This window comes from Calonectris borealis, chromosome 15 (assembly GCF_964195595.1).
Source record: "Calonectris borealis chromosome 15, bCalBor7.hap1.2, whole genome shotgun sequence".
Taxonomy (NCBI): Eukaryota; Metazoa; Chordata; class Aves; order Procellariiformes; family Procellariidae; genus Calonectris; species Calonectris borealis.
The window spans coordinates 7,262,097-7,282,899 of record NC_134326.1 but is presented as its reverse complement, the minus strand read 5'-3'; the positions used below and the strand labels follow the sequence as shown (position 1 = coordinate 7,282,899).

Here is a 20,803-nt window from a genome sequence, read left to right as displayed (position 1 = left end):
GGCCTGGGACCGGGTGTAGCTGGCGTGCAGGACCTGCTCCCGTCCTGCTGGGTGGGCTTTTGAGGAGGTGCCTGAACTGAGAGGGGACAATGGGAAAGCAAATGTCTTTAACTGTCCCAGCTAAATTTGCCCAAACCATTTCTTCACCTCCTTAGCCATGTATAGAAAAGCAGAGTTTTTGTTCCAATTTTTGCTTGTTAGCAAATCTGGGTATTTTTTGTGTGGGAAGATTTCATTTCGAGCAAAAAGTTTTGTCATGAGGATTTCTCAGGTCTAGTACAGACCAGGCCATAGGATGCCATGAGAGAAGGACATACATACAAATACCAACTCGAAATAATTAGTACCCCAGTGGTTAGGGTGCTCATGCTTAGTGTATTTCTTGCTCTCTACAGTATCTTTCATTTTGCAGTTTATGCATGCTAACTGTACATATGTTAAAGTATATATGCCACAGTAAGGGTGTCCTAATTAAGTAGACTGTAAGAATCTATCTCTTCCTGGTCCAGTGAGCAAGTTTACACAGTTTGGAAGAGCTCCAACTGCTGAGATGGATAAAGTGGTCATCTTGAGGGATTGTGAAGAAGAGCATCTAGTCATGTTCTGTGGTGCACAAGAGCAGCCAATTCCCAAAGCGTGTTCAGAGAATCATAAAAATGCAGAAATGTCAAGGCTGGAAAGGACCTCTAGAGATACCTGGTCCAGCCTTTTGTTGAGAACAGGGCCTTGGATTATGTTATCCAGGGGCAATAAAATCAGCTGCCACTGCTTGTGAACACATTGCTAAAGGATAAGGTACACCTTTGTAATGCATTCATGCTGAATAGATATAATCTTCTCTGTGCAACTCTCCTGCATGCCTCATTCTTAATTGCAAGCCCTCCTGCAGGAAGGACGGAAATAATTAAAGCTGGTTTGAGTCTGCTTTTCTTTGTACTGTTGCGTAACAGGAACAAATGTTCTTCTGTCAGTTCCGTGTTGTTATCAGTGCTCATTCAAAAATCAAAAGATAACAGTTTTTTTGTTTTATCATTATTTTTTAAACTCTTCAATAAGATGATAATTTACATAGAATGCAGTTCTCTTACAGCATTTGATTTTCTTCCTTCCACCCATTCAGGTCAATTATTTCAGTTTCTAAGGATGCATCATGTGAGTCTTCTCTTTCTTCTTGGTCTGTGCCGGATTGTTCTTCAAGGATAAGTCAGGGAAAGTAAAATAAAACACAATGTAGTAGCAACATCGCTCACTCTTTTGTTATCCTTTCCTGTTTTTAGGTGACAGCGACTGACCCCACATATCAGAGTGGCTTTTCAGAAAACGTCCTACCTGACTCAGAATAATGGATATAAAAGATAGAAGACACCGTTCTCTGACGAGGGGCCGGTGTGGAAAGGAATGTCGCTATACAAGTTCTTCACTGGACAGTGAAGACTGCAGAGTACCAACTCAGAAGTCTTACAGCTCAAGTGAGACACTGAAGGCATATGATCATGACACCAGGATGCACTATGGAAATCGAGTTTCCGACCTGGTTCACAGGGAGTCGGATGAGTTTCCAAGGCAAGGTATGTTTAAAGTCACAACTGGTTTCTTTTACAGTAATCCTCGGTAGACAATCTCTGTTGCCTGTTAAAGTATACCAGTGTTATAAGGAGTTTTAATGAAAGAATTGTAGGAGAATGGATGCCATTTTACCATTATTTCACTTGTTTTGTGTTAAATTAGGAATTTCTTTCTCTTCTCGGATTTCTGAGAGAATTCTGTCAGAATTTACTGTTTGTAAATGAGGCAAACCAGGATCCGCTGTTTAAATGGATGAACACAAATGCTAGTGACCCTTCACCAGATGTTGTATTTGTCATGGATCTCAGGGTTGGCCAATATGCTAACCTTGGATTCTGTTTCCTAGGTTTATTTTAGAAGTAATAATGGCATTTTCACCTAAACTTGTCTGTCTTTAACAGAGTACCTGCGCTGAAAAGATAACTAAAGCACTGTATGCTAAAACCCCATATGGCCAACATCCATTATTAATCAGGTGCCTTGGAATTCCTTTCCTGTTCTTAACTGCTGTGTAATTGAAATGTGGGAATGGGAATGCTGTTTCCTCTGACTTCATTTTGTCACTGCTTACCCTTCACCTCATAAAAACTGGAAGGAGGAAACCCATCTAATTACTTTTATAATTGGCTATAATATGTTATCGCAGCATTGAGATCCTAGCACTAATATTTGAAATAACCTGCCTGTGTGAACGTGTAAGCGAGGTGAAGTAATCTCTTCTGTTATAAAATGTTCCTTGCTTTAAATACCTGTTATGTCCAATGAATTAATGAATTAACAATGTAAATGTTTTTAGTTGAAAAAACTGTGATTATGCCTTTGCACTGTACACGCACATAATTTTACTCTCATTCATGTATTGTCTCATTAAGTCATAAGTCCGTGTGTTGAAACCATTAGTGAACATTGCTTGATAGGAACACCAGTGTTTAATCATCTGGTGAACTTGACCAAATAGCCTGATTAAATTGTCACTCAGTCAACAATTAGATATGGTTTTTAAAATACATTACTTGGTTTAGTTTCAGTTGAAGAATCAGATATGGTTTATATCAAGCAAGATATAGGCAGTTTTGAGACATAAATGTATAGCCCTTTGTGCCCCCTCAATGGAAGGTAAATTATCTGGTACATCTTTAATTGCTGAAACTACTATTTTATATGTGTGCTTGTTAATGGCATATGATAGTTCTCTACTACACATTTCTAATATTGTGACTCAAGAAATTCTAAGTTATCACACTTTTCTATGAAGATCATTCAATGAAAGGTCATTTTTTATACTTGATATCATGTCATGCAACTTATTCAAAGCATTCTGCCAGCAGTCAGTGTCTGTCTTCATCTTTAAATCAAAATATCTATTAATTAGCATCGCTAATTAAACCTTATCTAATCCCTTGTTTCTCTCACATTTGTGTACAGACATTTGGAAGTGTTTGCATTGTGCTTGGTCTATCAAACACCCAGTTCAATTTTCTGAGGTAATCTCTGTTCTTGTAGGGTCTTCCTTTGCCTATAGGTATTTACCTAGAGATAACACATCAAAATGCAACTACATCATACAAGCTACTGGAGCCATTTTCACTGTGGTTTGTTCAGCTTTTGTGTACAGGAGTCATCTAAATATTACTTTTCCCTATCTGGATGATTGATGCTTCAGCTCAAGTGCCTCATTTTAGTTTCCAGGTCATTACTTGGCATTTCATGAGGGTGTTCTTTTTCTCTTGATTACTGATTTGACAACTGTTCATCCTCCTCCTGCTCTTAATGTGTTCGTATCTGCCCTCTTTATGAAGGGGAGTGCAAATTGTTGGTAACTGAATTGAAATGCTCCGAAGATTTTTTTTTTTTTTTTTTTAATTTTTTCCCCCCTGCTAATCTGTGTTGTTATGTCTAGATGAATAAAGTTTATTTTAGAGAGCCAAAGTAAGTTTTTCGTTAAATAATATGAGCAGTAACTCCTTATTTTCCTGCTTTTGTTAAGTTTAGAAAGCAAATTTCTTTAGAAAATAAGTCTGTATGATGATTCTTCGTATTGGAAAGCTTGGTATCTCTCTGATTGTAAAGTTCCTCTACTGACATGAAATTTGAGATAATGCGGCAAGTAGATCTAGATTAAGACTTGGTACATGTTCTTACTTTCTGCATTAATATTACATAGATAAAAATGTGGTTCATATAGTGGGAAATACTGTTCATTACATCTTATGCACGCGGTTTCCAGCTGCAGACATCTAGGAATTTATACATGTAAATTTATTCTAAATTTGAGTGGGTGTTTTGATGGGATTAAATTCTGTAGGAAATAAACATGCTTAAAATAAATAGTCTTTAGAGAATTTTTTATTCTTCTATTATAAAAAAGCTTGACATATTTTTTAAGCAATTGTAGATATTTTCCTCAATATTTTGTCTCTTCTGTTAGTAAAGCTATATGCATTTGACTTGTTGAAAAGTATCTGGTTTAATCATGGCACTGGAACTGCTCAAAGCAGTTGTTTTTAGCTGCTGCCTGATCATATGTTACTCGGGTTTGAAAATCTGTTAAGCATAAGACCAAGTTGTACTACTTCCGTTTTTGTTTATGATGGTTCGACAGTGAAATGCTAGTAACAAAAACTATATTCAGAGCTCAGAAGCCTGAAGCAGATCATCTTGGTTTGCTTTGGTATTTTACTGTCCTTCTGTTCTGACTTGTTTATCTCATTCTCATGAAAAAGCAGATCTGGAAAGTATAAATACCTCTCTAAGCTAGTGTGAATAAAGCATTTGATAGGAAAATTGAATGTTGGTGGAAGTTTAGAGTTATCTGAGAATACAACTTAAAAACTTTGTCATTATTTGCAAGTTTTGAAATAAGCTTTTTGTGCTAATCGTTGACAAATGCGCCTACCAAAGAAAGTTCCTCTTTGTTGTAGATGCTACTTTCTGGTGTGGTATTTGGAAGTTTTGTAATAAAGGCATGAAGGATGACTTGACTGTATATTACCTGAACCACCTTAGTCTGGCATTACTTCTACCGTGCTTTTCCTAAGACATTTACTTGCAATTTTTCTAAGTAATAAAATTCCCCTTTTAAAGTCTGTTTTTAACATATCAGTAATAATATTTGTACAAAGTAATTCAGAACAGGTTTAGTATTTTTGTGTCAAGCCTAGTTTCTGATCATCTTCAGAACAGGTGTTCAGATTCTTGGCGACAGTGACAGGTCCAATGCATGCTTGAGCTTGTCTTAGATTTTCCCAAATATAGATAGAAATGTATTTGTAATTCAGTACCTGCACTGGATATTCACTAGTCAATCGATCTGAAAAATACAGTCCTTCAGTGCATCTGAGAGAGCATTCAAACATTACAAGTTTTATTTAAAGTTGAGGACTCCTTTTTGAATGCTGTATTTTAAGATGAACAGAAACTTTTCTACTTTCTGCTAGGATGTGTCAAAAGCTTGACAGTAGTTCTGACACCTTTGAATATTTGGAATATTTTACAATCTTCTGGTAATACGTGAATTTCTCTATATGCCATGTATTTTTCCACCAAAGAGAACCAATTATCAATTGGTTCATTTTTTTTTTTAAAAGAAAATACCTTCTTTCTGACTTCATCTGCTGATGCATCATTGTGAAGGTAGATGTCCTTTAAGGCAAAAAATAAGAATTTTGGAAAACCTTCCTTTAAAGAGGTTTGCTTTGAAAGGCAACTTTTCTTCAAGTATACTTTGTAACTAAATTGTGCTTAAAAGAACACTCTACTGAGTTGTTAAGAGTTTTAAACTGGGTTTCAAAGGGGTGATTGCAAACCTTACTATTCCAGAGTTCCTCACTTGGCATTCATAGCTCATGGATTTTATATTTCTGCCTGAGCCAAACGCCAGGCTTCAGCTGATGCAAAATTTATTGGCCAATAGTTAAACTGAATTGACTGCTTTCTCATTCTCAGGTCAGATCTAGTTTAGCAGTAAATCTCTGCTGTGAAATGTTAGAACAACTAGAGTATATGATTGAAGTTATTAAAAATAAGTCTAAAAAACACACTCATATTAAACTGGACCCAACAGTCTTCTGAAATATGTTGAATTTTTTTACCACAGTTGAATTGCTTTGTATATGTCACAGCATCTCTTTTTGTATGGCGAGACAATTTCAGTAAAGAACAACAGCCAATACCTTTCTGTATGTCAGCTCAAATTCCATTTTTTATTCTTTTATATGTGTACTTTTTGTATCCAGTTTAACACTATAGGTATTGTTAATTGGAGTTAGAAAAAAGTAGTGAGAATTATTATAATAAATCCCTTATAATGCCCCTTAAGATTGTCCAGTATTTTTATTAACATCAAATAGGAAATTAAGTTATCACAGTACAATCCTCAGAGAGGGGCACTTGGGAAGTGTAATGCACTCAGTTTTCTTTCACATGAAGTTGTGTTACTATGCCATACTATTCATCATCTCTTGGGTATTTCATACTGCATCTTTTCTCCATATATATTGAATAGGTTTCTTGAAGAAAAAAGAAAAATATCAACAAATGCCCCACTCTCCCAACCCCAAACCCAAAGCAACCCAAACCAGTTTGATGAATCTACATTTTATTTTTTACAGCCTACCCTAGGGCAGCTCTGATTGCTGAGAAAACCGAATATTGTTTTCTCTTCTTGTTCTTCACATCATAAATCTGTCACCACATAATTTACTGGGACACATTCGAAGAACCACTGCAGTAAGAACATTTCATGAGAGTGATTAAGCTTGTTCAGATTTAAAGTTATTGTGGTCGGGTATTCTGTGTTCAGCAAGAACTAATGTGCTGCTATATAGAGGGGGATAGTTGCTGTGACAAGTTTTCAGGCTAACTAGACTTTGTCTTGCTGCTTGTATTCTCAATAACACCAAGATGAGGTTTTGGTCATCTTGTCATCGAACATGAGACATACTCAACTTTTGATCTCTAATTAGTGTATCCCTTCCAAATCCAACCGATTTACTAATTTTAGTTTTAATATTTCTTTCCAGAACCTGTGACCTTTTGAAAATTAAATGTTCTATATACAGATTTGGATTAAAGACATTAAAGAAAACTTTTTCTTGTATTCTGGATAGAGTGGGAGCACATTCTTAGTTTTCCTTTGTCACATTAGGTTTTGAGTGGCATTCTGCAATATGTTTCTTTTCAGTATATCCGTACGCTTACATAATCAAACAAAATCCGAGGTAGAGGCAGGTGGCAGAAGCTTAAGGAGGAAGCCCTTAACATGGCATCAGATGTAGGGTAGCTTGTAGGGGAAAAAGGCCTCAAGGCAAATTTCTTATTGTAACTGGTACACACATGTAACTTGCACTGCTGTTGAATCAAGACTTACCTTGGTTTTAATGGTTACCTAAGAGATACGCGATCCCAGTGTAAAATATTTATTAAGGTGAGACAACTGCATTCAATTTCTCTTCTCTAGAAAGCATGGCATTAGTGAGAAATAAAAATTTATGTTTTAATATGTATACCTTATTTAATAAAGCAAAGATGTTGAATAAAAACTCCCTCCCCTACTTTCTTCCTCCTCAAATCATAAAAGATTATATGGTTCTTATTATTATGTGATTTAAAAACATGAAAGCACTTTTCATCTGTGCTTTCATCTGTGTTGATATTGTTAATAATGGAGCTATGTAGCAGCATAACTAGACTAGCAAATAAATACAAGTACAAACCTTTAGAGCACCCTTCCCTCCATACGATTTGAGGAAAAGAAAATGTAAGAAAGTCTAACCCAAAATCTAACATGCCTCCTCTCATTCATACTCTAGCGTTAGTCAAATGGCCTTTTGAGCGGTAATATTCAGATCTGCTGATAAATAGGAATGAAACTAAAACTTTGTGTATATTAGATCTGAGTCACAATAACATAAAATCAGAAGGAAATCTCTTCAGAAGTGGCTTTTCAGGGAAACATCATGGAATAGACGCTCAGGCTTCGGGGTACTTCCAAGTACATATGCATAAATCGTTTCCTCTTGCTCTTTTGTGGGTGTGTTTTTTCCCTTTTGAGCAGCAAGCTCCCTGACTTGTAAATGGTAGTTTAAATCAGTTGTTCTGATAATCTCTTACTTTCTAATTTCCTTTCATCCTCCTTTCTTGGCGTTTCAGCATTTTGTATCTTCATACATTGTGTCTTAATTTGCTTGGTGTGGTTGCTTGCTCAGACCTGCTGGAACTAACCGTTGAGAAGTCAGACTGTCTGACACGGACTTGCTGAATGAAGGTGTAACCCTTGCTCTTTACCTGTGTGCCTAGTTGAGCCAGCTTCTAGATCAGCGTCTTGGCCATCAGGAGTCCCCCTCTGAGAGAGCAGGATGATGAATGACAGGAGATGTGTTCCAGCCTGGCAATTCAGAGGCGGCCGTTGCAATACAGCATGTTGAAGTATTTCAAATGTCATTGCTATGGAAAACGTGTAATCAACTAGCAAGCTAAATACACAACGTAATCAGTTAAAGTATTACCAGGAATCTTGTTCTAAGTGAACATAATAAAGAGGAGGTTGGATTTTAATAAAATACTGGCTTCTGAAACTTTATATAGAGAAGCTATGATGCTGACAGAGGACTCCAGTAATAATTAATATGAAAAACTAGTGCTGAAAAACACAGTACTATTCTAATATTAATACGTATTTGTAGAATAAACAACAAACAGCTAGACATAATATGCAAATTCCATGTACACAGTTTCTTTCAGGGAATAATTTTTTATTCTTGGCAGTTTCTCTATGGTGATCATTATTAAAAATCAGCATTTGTTTACAGTTTAAATTAGAGAATGAGAATGCAGGGATTTCCGATGCAAATATATAGGTATGTGTAGATTCATGCTCCTTTTTTTCTGAACAGTTATTTAGCTTTCAAAAAGAGCTTCTGCTTTTTTTCACTGTTGCTGTACTGGATTCCTCATTAGTTGATGATTAAGTTAAACTAGGTTCTGTTTTTTTAACCATTTACAAAGTTACATGAACATTATGTAAACTAGATATAAAAGGATAACTTCTAAAAGGTAGACATTATCAACTCATGTAGTTAGCGCATGCTGTGAATAAAAGAAATTTTTAAAAAACTGTACGTCTACTCTAGAATAGGCTTAGTAACCATTTTAATGCAAATACCTTTTCAAAAGCACTTCAAAGTTAATAGGAATTATACTTCCTGTACTTTATAGTTACAAATTTGTATCAAGCAAAAAGATCTTGTGCTTCAAAATAGAGGAGTAGTGTTTGCTCGCCTAACTGAACGTTGAAGAAAACCCGTTCTTTGTATACTTTTTTCCTCCTCATCCCTTTGCTCGGCTATGTAATAGAAGTCTAAGACTTTGGATACTGAAAATAATAATTTTTGATCCTATAAATCCTTCTCCATTTTCTCATACACACATGTGCACACACTCTTCTAAGAAGTTTGTAATATTTAGGCACATCCATGTGGATGCTCTTTCTCATATTAAAATCCATCATAAAGGGAAATAATGTGCTCCAAGGAGATGAAATAATATTTTTCTTTTTAAAATAAGATACTCTAAATGAAAATACTTATTTCTTGATTAATCCTACTAACAAAAATGGCTAACTCGTGCAAATTCTGCAAATATTCCACCTTCTCTGGGTTCTTGTCTTCAGAAGGTTCTGCAGTTTAACATAGATATTTTTTAGGGTGTATTTTCCAGCAAGAAGAGTTTGGAAAGGAGGCTGATTACTTGTGAGTGTTCTCAAGCTGATGAAAGGAAGAGACTCAGCTGCTTTTCTAATACACCTATTACCATGAAAATCTCAGATTTAAAAAGCTTTTACACTTGATCTGGGTTTGAATTGGGCATCTTTGTCCCTGCATCCTAGACTAGAAAATTAGTCTTTGGAAGTCATGTAGTCCAGAATTTGCATTAGTGAGTATTGTTTTGTTTCTGCTGTGAACTTGGGAATCCCTCTAAAGCTTGTTTTCTGGAGAAATTAGAAAGAGAAATTAGGCCATTTGCTTCTCCTCCTCCTTTCTCATAACACAGGAATAAATAAATAAATAAATAAAATGGAAATCTGTAAATTTTAAATTGACAAAAGACATTTATTTTGGATTATACATTGTTGAACTCTCCAATACCAGGTGTTTTTAAGGTCCACATCTTCAGAAAAATAAGGGAAGGATTAGACATTTGTATATTTTTGGAGTGCATGGAAGATGGGTTAAGCACCAGAGTGTATGCACTGCTCCAATGCACAAGTCAGTTTTCAGCTCAAAAGCATTGGGAACAGGTTTTAGGTGTTTATTCTGTAATTGTTTTTTACACCTTATTTTTTTTCCCACATTTTTTTGAAATATCTTACTGTTGTTGGGGCCTAAATTCTAGACTCAATGGACAACTGGTTGGTCTATGGTGATGATTACTATGTTTATATTTGTCTTCTTGTCCCTGTTTGTTCTCCTAATACCTCAAATGGGTTATGTGATATTTAGAAGCTTTTCAAATATTGTGACTGGACCCAAATGCACACAGTTTACTTAGTAAGAAAAACATGAGGAAACCTTCAAACAAACAAACAAAACCACCACCCAAAACTAATTTTCTTCCTTAGAGAACCATGGATGTTTTGGAGTTGGGTCAAAGTGCTGATGACCAATTCACTTAAAGCCTATAAATGGGAATCAAAATTAGTAGAAAAGAAAATGAGAAGCAAGTATAATTGGGTAAGCAGGGCCCAGCATTTTTTATTTGTTCTTTTTGCTTTACATTATTTGTCTCTGGATTCATAAAGTCAGAATTCCTACCAGTTATCTTGTTTGGCCTCCTATCCAGTTGCTCATTAACTTTTATCAGATTATTTCTACATTGATCCCAGTAATCTGTCCTTGAATGAAGCACATTCTGGAGTCTTGAAGACATCAATAGGCAAAAAATCCATTGTTTCCACTGGCGGGCAGTGTCTGGGGGAAGTCAGCCTCCACGTTAAAAGCAGATGCCAGCTTCTCTTTGGATTTTGGAAATTGGCTTCAGTTGCTAGCCATTAGGTCTGGTGACGCCCTTTTGTGTTTTATTGGAACACCCATAATAGCCAGTGTTTTTTCTTTACAGATTCAATTAGATGCTGCAGTTAAGCCAGTCGTCTTTTGTATGAGCTCTATCTATCTATCTATCTAGGTAGAGCTCTTCAAGCATCTGCCTGTATAGTGTCATCTTTGGTCATGAATTCAGATGTTGCTCGTTTCTAAGCCCCTTCCTATCTTTTAGTTTTTCTCTAAAGGAAGCAAATAGCAATAGCAATGCCATATATGCCTCAGTGATGTGGATAAAGACATGTTGAAGTGACATGTATAAAGATAGCCCTTTCATACTACTTTCATGTTTGTAAATCCAAACTGAAAATTAGCTTTTTCTGGTAGCAGTCAGCTCCTGTTGAGCTGCTGGTCCTTCAATGTTCCTAAATTTGTTCAGAGTCTAGATAGCTGACTAGACAAAGTAGCATGCAGATATTTTTATATATTGCTATTTTGTTATATGAGTGCTTAGCTGGAAGTGTCTTGCAGTGAATGCAAAAGTACATGTCTGTGAATGTAGACCATATTGGAAACAGAGATTTACTGTCCCAAAGTGTAATGCTTACTCAGCCATCTGATGAGATTTGAGCACTAAACAGTTTGAGAGGGATGCATAAAGCTGTTTTATTACAAGATGCTGTTATGAATTGTAGCAGCTTTCCTTATGGTATACTGCTGTTGCCAAACAAGTTGCATGAATGTAAGCAGTTTTATTTGTAATTACTTGCTTACATTTCCTTAGAATATTTGGGTTATAGCTGTTTGTGATTCCTACTCCTCCGCTGGTGGCAATCCCTACATCCTGTTTCAGTCAGAATCAAAAGGTATCTTTTAAAACTATTTGGAGAAAAGCCTCTCTGAGGAATGCTGTTTCTTATACATAATATAGAATGGGTCTCAGACGTTTGTGTGTGTCATAGAAAATGGATGCAGAAAGCTTATACAGAAAAACTCAAAAAAACAGTTCTCTCTCTCTTCTTAATGCAGAGAAAAGTAAAGTAAGACATTTCATTTTAGCAGAATTTGAGCAAGTCCAGAAAATGAGAGAGGAATTACTCGCCTAAAGAAATGTTATGGAAAACACAGTAGTTAAGAACTAGGCTATTTTCTAAACTTTAGTCAAAAACTGGCTATTACAAACTGAATTTGACACTTGAAAATGTTCTTGACATAACACTAAAAGCAGTGCCTGTTGTCTTGCTTATGATTCTGTTCTCTGAGCTCTGTGTAACTATCACGGTGTGTGATGATGCTTGTTAGCTCTGTTTTCCTTATGACAATCAAATGTTTTCACAATCATTACTTTCACAAAGTAAGATACTTGCTTGAAGTAGATTACAAGAGAAGAACAGTTTGATCATCAGTACTGAAATGTCTCTTCACTGTAGTTTGTCCGGTGTAATGTTGAAAGTCAAACTTTGGTCTTATGTTGATTACCATGCAAGATGCTTCTTCAGCTTAATAAAATTTTGCTTGGAAGATCTTGCCAATATCCATCCTCTTCTATTCCTTGCACTGCTTCCTTTATCCAAGTTATCAGCCCAGGTATGCCTTGCCACTCCTAGTATTGTAAACATCTTTTAGCTGCATGCATGTCACTGTCCTGTTCCTTCTTTATCAGCTCATTTATCCACTCTTAAGTTCTGAATCTTGATAGTTGCTGTCACTGTGTTTCTTCTCTTAGCTTATCTTTTGAATGTATTCATATGTGACCTGAACTTCATGGAAGGTTTCATGTATGATGGGATTACACAAAGGGCTACAGCTGAGGTTTTTTGGTTTGGCAGTTCCACCATGTTGTAAAATGTAAAGAAATGTCTAATGTTAAGGCAATTTAAACAAATACCCAACATCAGTAGTATTTTTTCCAGTATTCCATGTGAAAAAGGTAGAATAGCATTTGTTCACTTTTTACCTAGAAATTAGCAAGTTGTGTGCTGACTGCTGGCTAGAAAGAAGTTTAAATTTTGATTATATGAAATAGTAAGTGCTCAGTTGCAGAATGACTCAGTTCCGTACAACTTTGTCTTCTCAAATACACTAATCACTCTACTTTGTATAAATATTGGAGGAAAAAATACCAATATTTTAGGTTTTGCTACTTAAGCCAGAGGCAATGCTAAGTCTGATAATTTAAAAAAAAAAAAAAAAAAAAAAAGGAAAAAAACAGAGAAAAAAACCCACACACAAAAAAGAGACCATCATGTAGAACAAGTTGCGTAAATTTCATTCCCTCAAGCAAATGGCCCATTCTGTAGTAACTGATCTAGCACGGTATTTTAGCTCTTTTTAATTACTTCCAGTAGAATACTGTGTTTTAAAGATGGCAGTTTAAGCTGACATATTAAATATTATTATATTACTGTTTCAAATTATGTAGTTACAGGACCAAAAATACTTTTTATGAGTAATATTCCATTTGATTTCGTAGCGATGTCCAATTGTCTCTTGGAGTTTTTCTATCCCGAAGATAGGCATTTGAACAGTATTGAAGCAAAGCTAAAATGGTGCATAATCTCTGTGGGAAACTATTACCTTTGATGAAAATTATTCAAAAGATGTTAAAAGTTTAGTACACAAAAAGTAATAATCTGGACATCATTCTTGCTTAAGTAATCCTACCAAAGAGTTGGAGAGGTGGGGAGGGTAGTACTAGTCAGATAGTTTCTTGTTTTGTGGGTTTGGGTTTTCGTTTCTAACGAGTCTGCTCAATTTGGTGCAGTTATATTTTGGCACTAATTTTAAAATCATGACAGTGAATAAAATTTTGTGTATGGATAGACAACTAAGTGTTTGTGCTCCTGTTAAGTTTTTTTCTAAATTCTTAGAAACACAAAAATAAAACTCATAAGACATTATTACCAATACCTGCTTCAAACACTGAATTTATAAAGTAGATTATTAATAATAGGAGGAATGATATATCACAGCTGTAATGCTGTGTCATCCAAAGTTAATGAACAGTTATCATTTTCATAATGAAAAATTAAAATAAGGTTAAAGTGGTTTATAAGAGTGCCTGCAGATCTAGCAGCAGTCTACTTAGAAGAAAGAACATTAAATTTGAGGGACTTGGAAATATATATTATATAGTATTGATAGAGGACTAAAATCCTGTACTTGTATTTAGGATTGTTCGAATGCGGACGATTCAACCAGAACACAGCACAGAAAAATGAAATGTTATTTGCTCTCTGAAATCACTGTGTACACAACAGATTGTGGTTTTAGATGTCCTCAGTACTTCAGTTATGTGATTCTCTCTTGTTGACTCAGCAACAATCTCTCATCTGTATTTGCCCATTTCTCTACCATTTCTTAAGTAAAATGAACCTTTGTGCTTGTTTTTACTATTAACAAACTGTAATGAAGCTTTTGTTACTGTGCATTGGCTATTCTGGGGTAATTGCAACAGAGCAACACAGATGAGGTGCTAGCTTAATTTATTAAGGTCTTTTCGAAAAAGTCTGCTAACCACAACTGTGTGCCTTTGAGAGATGGTATTGCACAGCTAAGGCTTAGCTTGATTTTTACAATTGATCCTTAAAGAAAACGTCTAACTTCCATGATTACGTTCCGCTTCAAACCACAAGAAGCTGCTATGACATGTTTTCCATGTTCTTGTGTTGCCCCGAGTATCAGTGCAGGGGTGGGATTTGTGGAAGCTGTGAAACTGCCTTCTCTTCCCACGAGTGTTTGCCCAGGCGGGCGGCTGGGGAGACTCCGTTACATGTAGGGAAGCTTTGAGAGGTTGACAGCATAGAAACTGAGACGAGCATTGTAATACTACTCTTCCCTGAACTTGTTTTTTCATTTTATGTAATCCAGAATGACTGTAATTGAGAGTATATTTGGAATAAGCAGGCTTTGTGGTTATCAAATATGTCAGCTTTGCTTTTTATGTTTATATGTCGGCTTTCTAACTCTTAAAAGCTGTTACTGCATGACAGACTCCTCCATCTTAAATTCAGTCTCTTAAATTCATCTTCTTCCTTCATTTTTTTGACAGCATAACAATGTTATACCTTGATCCAAGTATATCTGTCCCACACCAGGGGGTTTTCTGTGTGCGGTTTTTTTGTGGACATCTCTACGCTAGGCAGAGCAGTCCTTGTTAATAAAATCCCTCTGAAGTATTGTTTTAGAGTGAATTTTCTGTTGATCTGTGTGTTTCCTCATTATTTCTACAGCTTGCAAAAACATAATGGGATAGGATTTATCCAGTTTTTTCCCAGTATCTCTTTTACTGCTGAGGATCTTAGTATCCAGTTTAAGAAAATGTACACCAAAAAAAAATTTCATAAGTGTGGCAACTTATCCTCTTACCATACCGATGTGATATTTATAAAACAGAAACTTTGTGAAAACAGAAACAAAACGTGATGATTATCTGTAGAACAAGGTGGGGTATCTGTGCATAGGAACAATTTAGAATAAATAAAATGACTTGGCAGATTAAAGAAACCCAAAATTAAGAGCTGATTTTCACAGTTGTAATATTGTATTGTAAAATATACAAATATTATTTAATAGTACCGATTCAGTTATTGAATCTAAAGTATCAATTTGCTCAGCTGTTCAGCTGTGGAGTACTGGATTGGGAGAATAGGAATTTAATTTAGACTCAAATTTGTTTTCCTGAAAATTAAAATTTTCCTAACATATAGTGGGTTTGAGTGCTGCTCTAAGAATATTTTAATTACCTCACCATGACTATATTTGTATTCTCATTGTTTAAGCTATAGTTGAAGAGGGTGAAGTTGATACTCTTTTTCTCCCTCTTTATCTTTTCTAGATATCAGAGAAATTACAATAGTTAGTATATTTGTCAGGCATGGGAAAGACTTCTGTACTTGTGTTCACACCAGGAATGTGCAAACATTAAATGGCTCAAACTGATAGAGATTTACCTTAGATCCTCTTCGTATAACTTAAATAACGTTCTGCAAGAGAGAAGATATGGTAGCATATCAAAAAATGTTGTTACCAAAATGCACAGTAAATTTCCACAAAACGATTGAATAAATTAGGCCCCTGGACATGTTTATGGTACTGTTTTTCAGAATAGGAATTAAAATCTATGTCTCTGGAGGTCATATGACTATTTAGCAAGGAAACAGACTCGTAGTTATTGGTAGTATAAGTGAATATCAAGTATGCTTTTTTAAAATAAGAAGTATTGTACCTAATATGTTTAAAGCCCACATTAAGTCCAGCAGTATAATTTACTTAGAGCTATGCTTATACAATATGCCTGAAAAAAATGCCAGATTATTCAGTATACATTAATCTCGTTCATATCTAATGAGATGTTTAAAATAAGTACTTCATTTACTGTTTGCTCATGTAAGAGAAATTCTCCCCTACAGAGATGACGTATCTAAAAGGCCTTTATCACTTCAGCTTTCAAGACAGAGGGTGAAGTTGAGCAAAATCTCTGCACAAATTTTACCTTCCTATAACCTTTTTATTAAAAGATATTCTTCTGTTGTCAGCAGCTCCAAGAAGAGAGTATTGTGGTTTAATTCTGCATATGATCTTTGGCAACCACAAAACCTTCCCCCCTAAAAAAATCCCAAAGGAAATCTGTTAGCAGTTTGAGCAGCTAAAGTAATAAGTAGAACCCGTTGTGTAGGAGGGCAAACCATGTATCCTTATCATTTAACTTCCTCCTGTTCCATTTGAAAACATCTTTGTGTGGACTGTCTTAAATTTCTGATGACTCGAGGTTGTAGATTAACATACAGCGTAATCTGAAATGCAGATGAGGGGAGAGAGGGCACTTGTGGAAAGTGGCTTCTTGTCTTACTGTCAAGGAGACTGTTATGCTTGAAGTTTTATATTTCTGCTGAAATCTGTAGATATTTTTGGATATGCAGGTGGTAGAGTGTGTCTGTCAAATTTTCTAGTTCTTTTTTCTCTCAAGGAATTCTTAGCAAGGATCTTCAGATTCTTGGCAAAATATTTTGAATGCATTTGTGTTTTTTTTTTTTTCCTCTGCATTCACCAACCAATTACATGATTTTCTCATGTTGGTTGTCCTTTCTTAAGGACTTTTAACCTGTGCAGAATGATACTGGTAAATAAAGGCTTTTAAAATCCCAGAAGAAAATTTTCTAGTGAAGCTAAGTGAAGTGGCGGTATCTTCAGTGTTGAAAAGGCAAGGTAAATTTTGAGATATGAGGATTGATACGGAAGAGAGTTACCAAGATAAAGAGAAGATGAATAAGGCTAGTAAGAAGCAATGCTGAAAGAGGGATAAAGAAAGTATCAGTATGGGCTTTAGGGTGCTAACTCTAGACAGAAGCAGCAAGAAGAGAAAGCATTAGCAGAATTTTTGGGACTAGCTCTTATCTGGAAGGTCTTATCAATAAAATGGCCATCCCAACCATTGAGAGAACTGAAAAATATGGCTTTGCAAAATAACCTGGAAGGAGGTAAAAGGAAAAGCATGTGTAAGATGGTATCAATTGGCATTGCTCTGTACAGCTTGGGAGCATCAGCTGGTGGTAATGATACAAGATTGGGTTTTGCTTCTTGCCTACATAGTAGAATTGCTATGGACAACATTAAAATAGATCTATGGGAAGCCAGTAGATGGAGGCAGTACCCTGAAGCTCATCAGCGACATATGTACTTTCAGCAGCATAGGCAAATGCTGCTATAACCCCGCTTACCTTCACACTCCTCTTGGATCCTCCTCTTCTGTTATCTTCAGTATGCTTCCATAGAAGTAGAAGCCAGGAAGACAGATCGTGTATTCTACAAACTGGGAAATGTTATCTGACAACGTCAGGAGAAGGACAGAAGGGGAGGGTGTGTTCCCAGAGGTTTCCATGGACCAAGCCCAGAAGAGGTTATGAGTGCTGGTGGCAAATATAATAGAAGTTCATACTTCTAATTCTTTGTTGCTTAGTGCATGTGGCACAACTGATGCTTAAGGATGGCTGAAATGTATGTGGTTGGCTTTATTTACCTGAAGGTGATGTGACTGAACTGCATTTAGCAGCATTCTTCTTCAGCTTGTGAGTTTCTAATTTAACAAGAGCGAATGAGCTTTTTCAAATGATCTTGCTGCCAGCTCTCTTAAACTGTCATTTGGCTTTTTGTGTTAATTTGGAAAAAAATAGTGCAAAATGCTTTTTCCTAAAACCTTAAGAAATTTTCTCCTGGTACAGAGCCCTTTTAGTAATTCCTGAGTTCAGTGGTGTCCTTTAAGAAGTATTTAGGCTACAAATATAAATACTATCTCAGCTCTTGAGGGAAAAAGCCTCTTAAATTCATATTGCCGTATAGTTGTTGTTTATTGTTTCAAAACCACAGACTGACTCAAGGAAAAATCATAGTGTAACTGGACTTGCTCTGAAATGCAGTGATAGTCGGAGTCCATATCTATATGGGATACCTAACATGCAAGATTTCAAAATAACCCTATGTTTAACATACAATTGTCACAATAAAATATAGTTTTTAACATAGCAGGCTTTGCCTATAAGTGCAGGCGTGCTTTAACAGACAGGAACCAAAGCATTATCTGAGAGAGAAGGGATGAGGCATAAGCAAACGACTTGCCCAGAATCCACAACCCGCGCAGTGGCGTGCTGAGACCAGTTTTGCCGCAGTGGCGTGCTGAGACCAGTTTTGCAGGGATGAATGGCAGGGTACCTTGGCATGGGCTGTGGGGCAGGTGAATGGTTGCTGGCATCTTGGAAAGCAGTTCCACCTAACTGAGTAGAGTTCAGAAAAAAAGCTTTCCATATTAACTGTGAATTTTTAGATCATTAAATAAAAATTTAGGAGGAATGCTCAACTGTTGAACAGAATCAAATGTTTTACTAGCACTATGTGTTTTTGTCAACCAACAATGCATTAATATTATAGAAAATTGAGGAATTAAAATATCAAAATATTATGAAGTTGGTATGATGATTCAGCCTTCCAGGTCGTTATATGTTTATTTTGTAGGATAGATACAGCTACAAGTGCTAGGCTAGTAAGTGGCAAGTACAAGTTGATCTGCTAAAGTTGCCCATTGGGGGAACACCAATTTGAAGACACGTTTTTTGGTTTTGTAGCCAGATGAAGTTTTGACACATCCTGCTGACAGGTGAAAAGACTGTGATGCTTATATTATTTGGAGATTTTTTTTTGTCTGTTTTCCAGAACAAATCATAGTAAGACTTTCAAAAGCAATTTGGATCAAAAAGTAAATTGGAGACTGGAAAAGGAAAAATGGCATAAATAAAGCAAAAGATCACAAAACAGTGGGTAATTGAAATGCTGTGTATATTTACCCTGATGAAGTTTGCTGATGATACCAAACTGAGTGGGGAAGTGGACACTTCAGAAGGGAGAGCCACCCTGCAGGAAGACCTGGATAGGCTGGAGGAGTGGGCTAACAAGAACCTTATGAAGTTCAACACGGACAAGTGTAAGGTCTTGCAGCTGGGACAACATAATCCAGGAGTGCAGCACAGGCTGGGATCTACCCGGCTGGGGAGCAGCTCTGTGGAGAGGGACCCGGGGGTCCTGGTGGGCAACAAGCTCAATAGGAGTGAACAGTGCGCTGCTGCGGCAAAGAAAGCCAACAGGATGCTGGGTTGCATCAACAGGGGCATCACCAGCAGAGATAAAGAAGTCATTATCCCACTCTACCCAGCGCTTGTCAGGCCACACCTGGAATACTGTGTTCAGTTTTGGTCCCTGCTGTGCAAAAAAGATGTGGACAGGCTGGAGAGGGTCCAGAGAAGGGCCACAAAGGTGAGCCAAGGACTGGGAAGCCTGCCGTATGAGGAAAGGCTGAGAACTGGGTTTGTTCAGCCTTGAGAAAAGAAGGCTTAGGGGAGACCTTCCAACCTGGTATTCTCTATGATTTTTACAACAATATTTTGTCACTGTGTTTTATCAAACTCAAAGATTCAATCTCTTTTTAAAGACTTTATGATCTGGGAGCATGTTGTTCTGTGGCAGGATAAGGATTTCTGTGATCACTTGACACCCTTCACAGAGTTTAGTTTCTTTTATTTGTTGTTTAAATTTCCAAGTGCATTTAAAACTACAGTATGAATTCACATCTAGTGATAAGCAACATAAAAATTAATTTTATGAGAGTGCTATTGGGAGTGGAAGATTGTACTGGTAGGGGAACAAATATTTTTCCCACACACACCCAAAAAAAAGCAATTTCTGAAGAATATGTTTAAAGATGTTTTTTAGAGAACTTCAGTGCAGATCTAAATTAATATAGTACTGAGACAAAAAAACCCACCAAGGTACCTGAGTTTATTGGAGGCAGAGTTAGTGTGGGGTACATTATTAGGTGCTTTTCTCAAGCTCAGACAATGCTGAACTCAACAGGCAGTGTTTGCGTAGACTTCTATGGATTTTAAATTGCTCTTGTGGTATCATCTTTCCCCACCTAAGTTTTTTTTTCCCCACAATTCATATTTGTCATGTGTGTTACTGAACTCAGTGAGACTACTTCAGAGCTTTAAGTACCTCATTGCTGCAGACCTATAGCTAGAATGCTGCCTTTTTTTTCCTTTTTTTTTTTTTAAACCCTTAATAATTAATATCCATGGTATATCTGAGTTCACTGTAAAAAGCAGCCATTTTAATTTTTACATTTTTCATTATGACATTATTAATGCTTGCTTACAACGATTTTGTGACTGTTTGGCCACCACTATTTTTCATGTATTTGAATGCTCTGTTCACTTTACAGTTCTCCTGTGTTGGGGCTGTGTATAAAGCAACTGTCACTTTGCTAATGTGAAGTGAAATTTCATGTCAGCAGGACAATCATATGCTAAGCTTGGTTTTATTTGTTCCAGAAGAATGTAATATATTATTCTCCTAGGTAGTGTACAAACATTTGAAATGTATTAATAATGGAACTTTTATATAAATCTGTAAGATGCAGATGACATTTTTCTCTGAATTAGGATTGTTACATGCTAAGAGTAATTTTTCAACTACAGTTCCCCAAAGTACTGGATTTAGAAGCGCCAGAATGCATTCATATCATAGCTTTATTTATATAATTGTTTTTATTATTTATTTTATATAGACATCATCCTTACCTTCAGAAAACAAATATGGAACTTTCCAACAATGAGCATTTATTTACTTAGAATGTAAATTTTACTTTCAGAGCTTTT

At 36.2% G+C, this 20,803-nt stretch overlaps 1 protein-coding gene across 3 annotated transcripts in view; it reads left to right on the top strand.

Annotated features, from left to right (window-relative positions):
• The first annotated feature begins 1,342 nt into the window (after positions 1–1,342).
• TENM2 (teneurin transmembrane protein 2) overlaps positions 1,343–20,803 on the top strand; it is a 541,337-nt gene continuing 521,876 nt past the window's right edge. For all 3 annotated transcript variants that reach the window (XM_075164115.1, XM_075164114.1, XM_075164113.1), the window contains exon 1: positions 1,343–1,568. In XM_075164115.1, coding sequence (XP_075020216.1) covers positions 1,343–1,568 — 226 coding nt within the window. The remainder of the gene's footprint in view (positions 1,569–20,803) is intronic.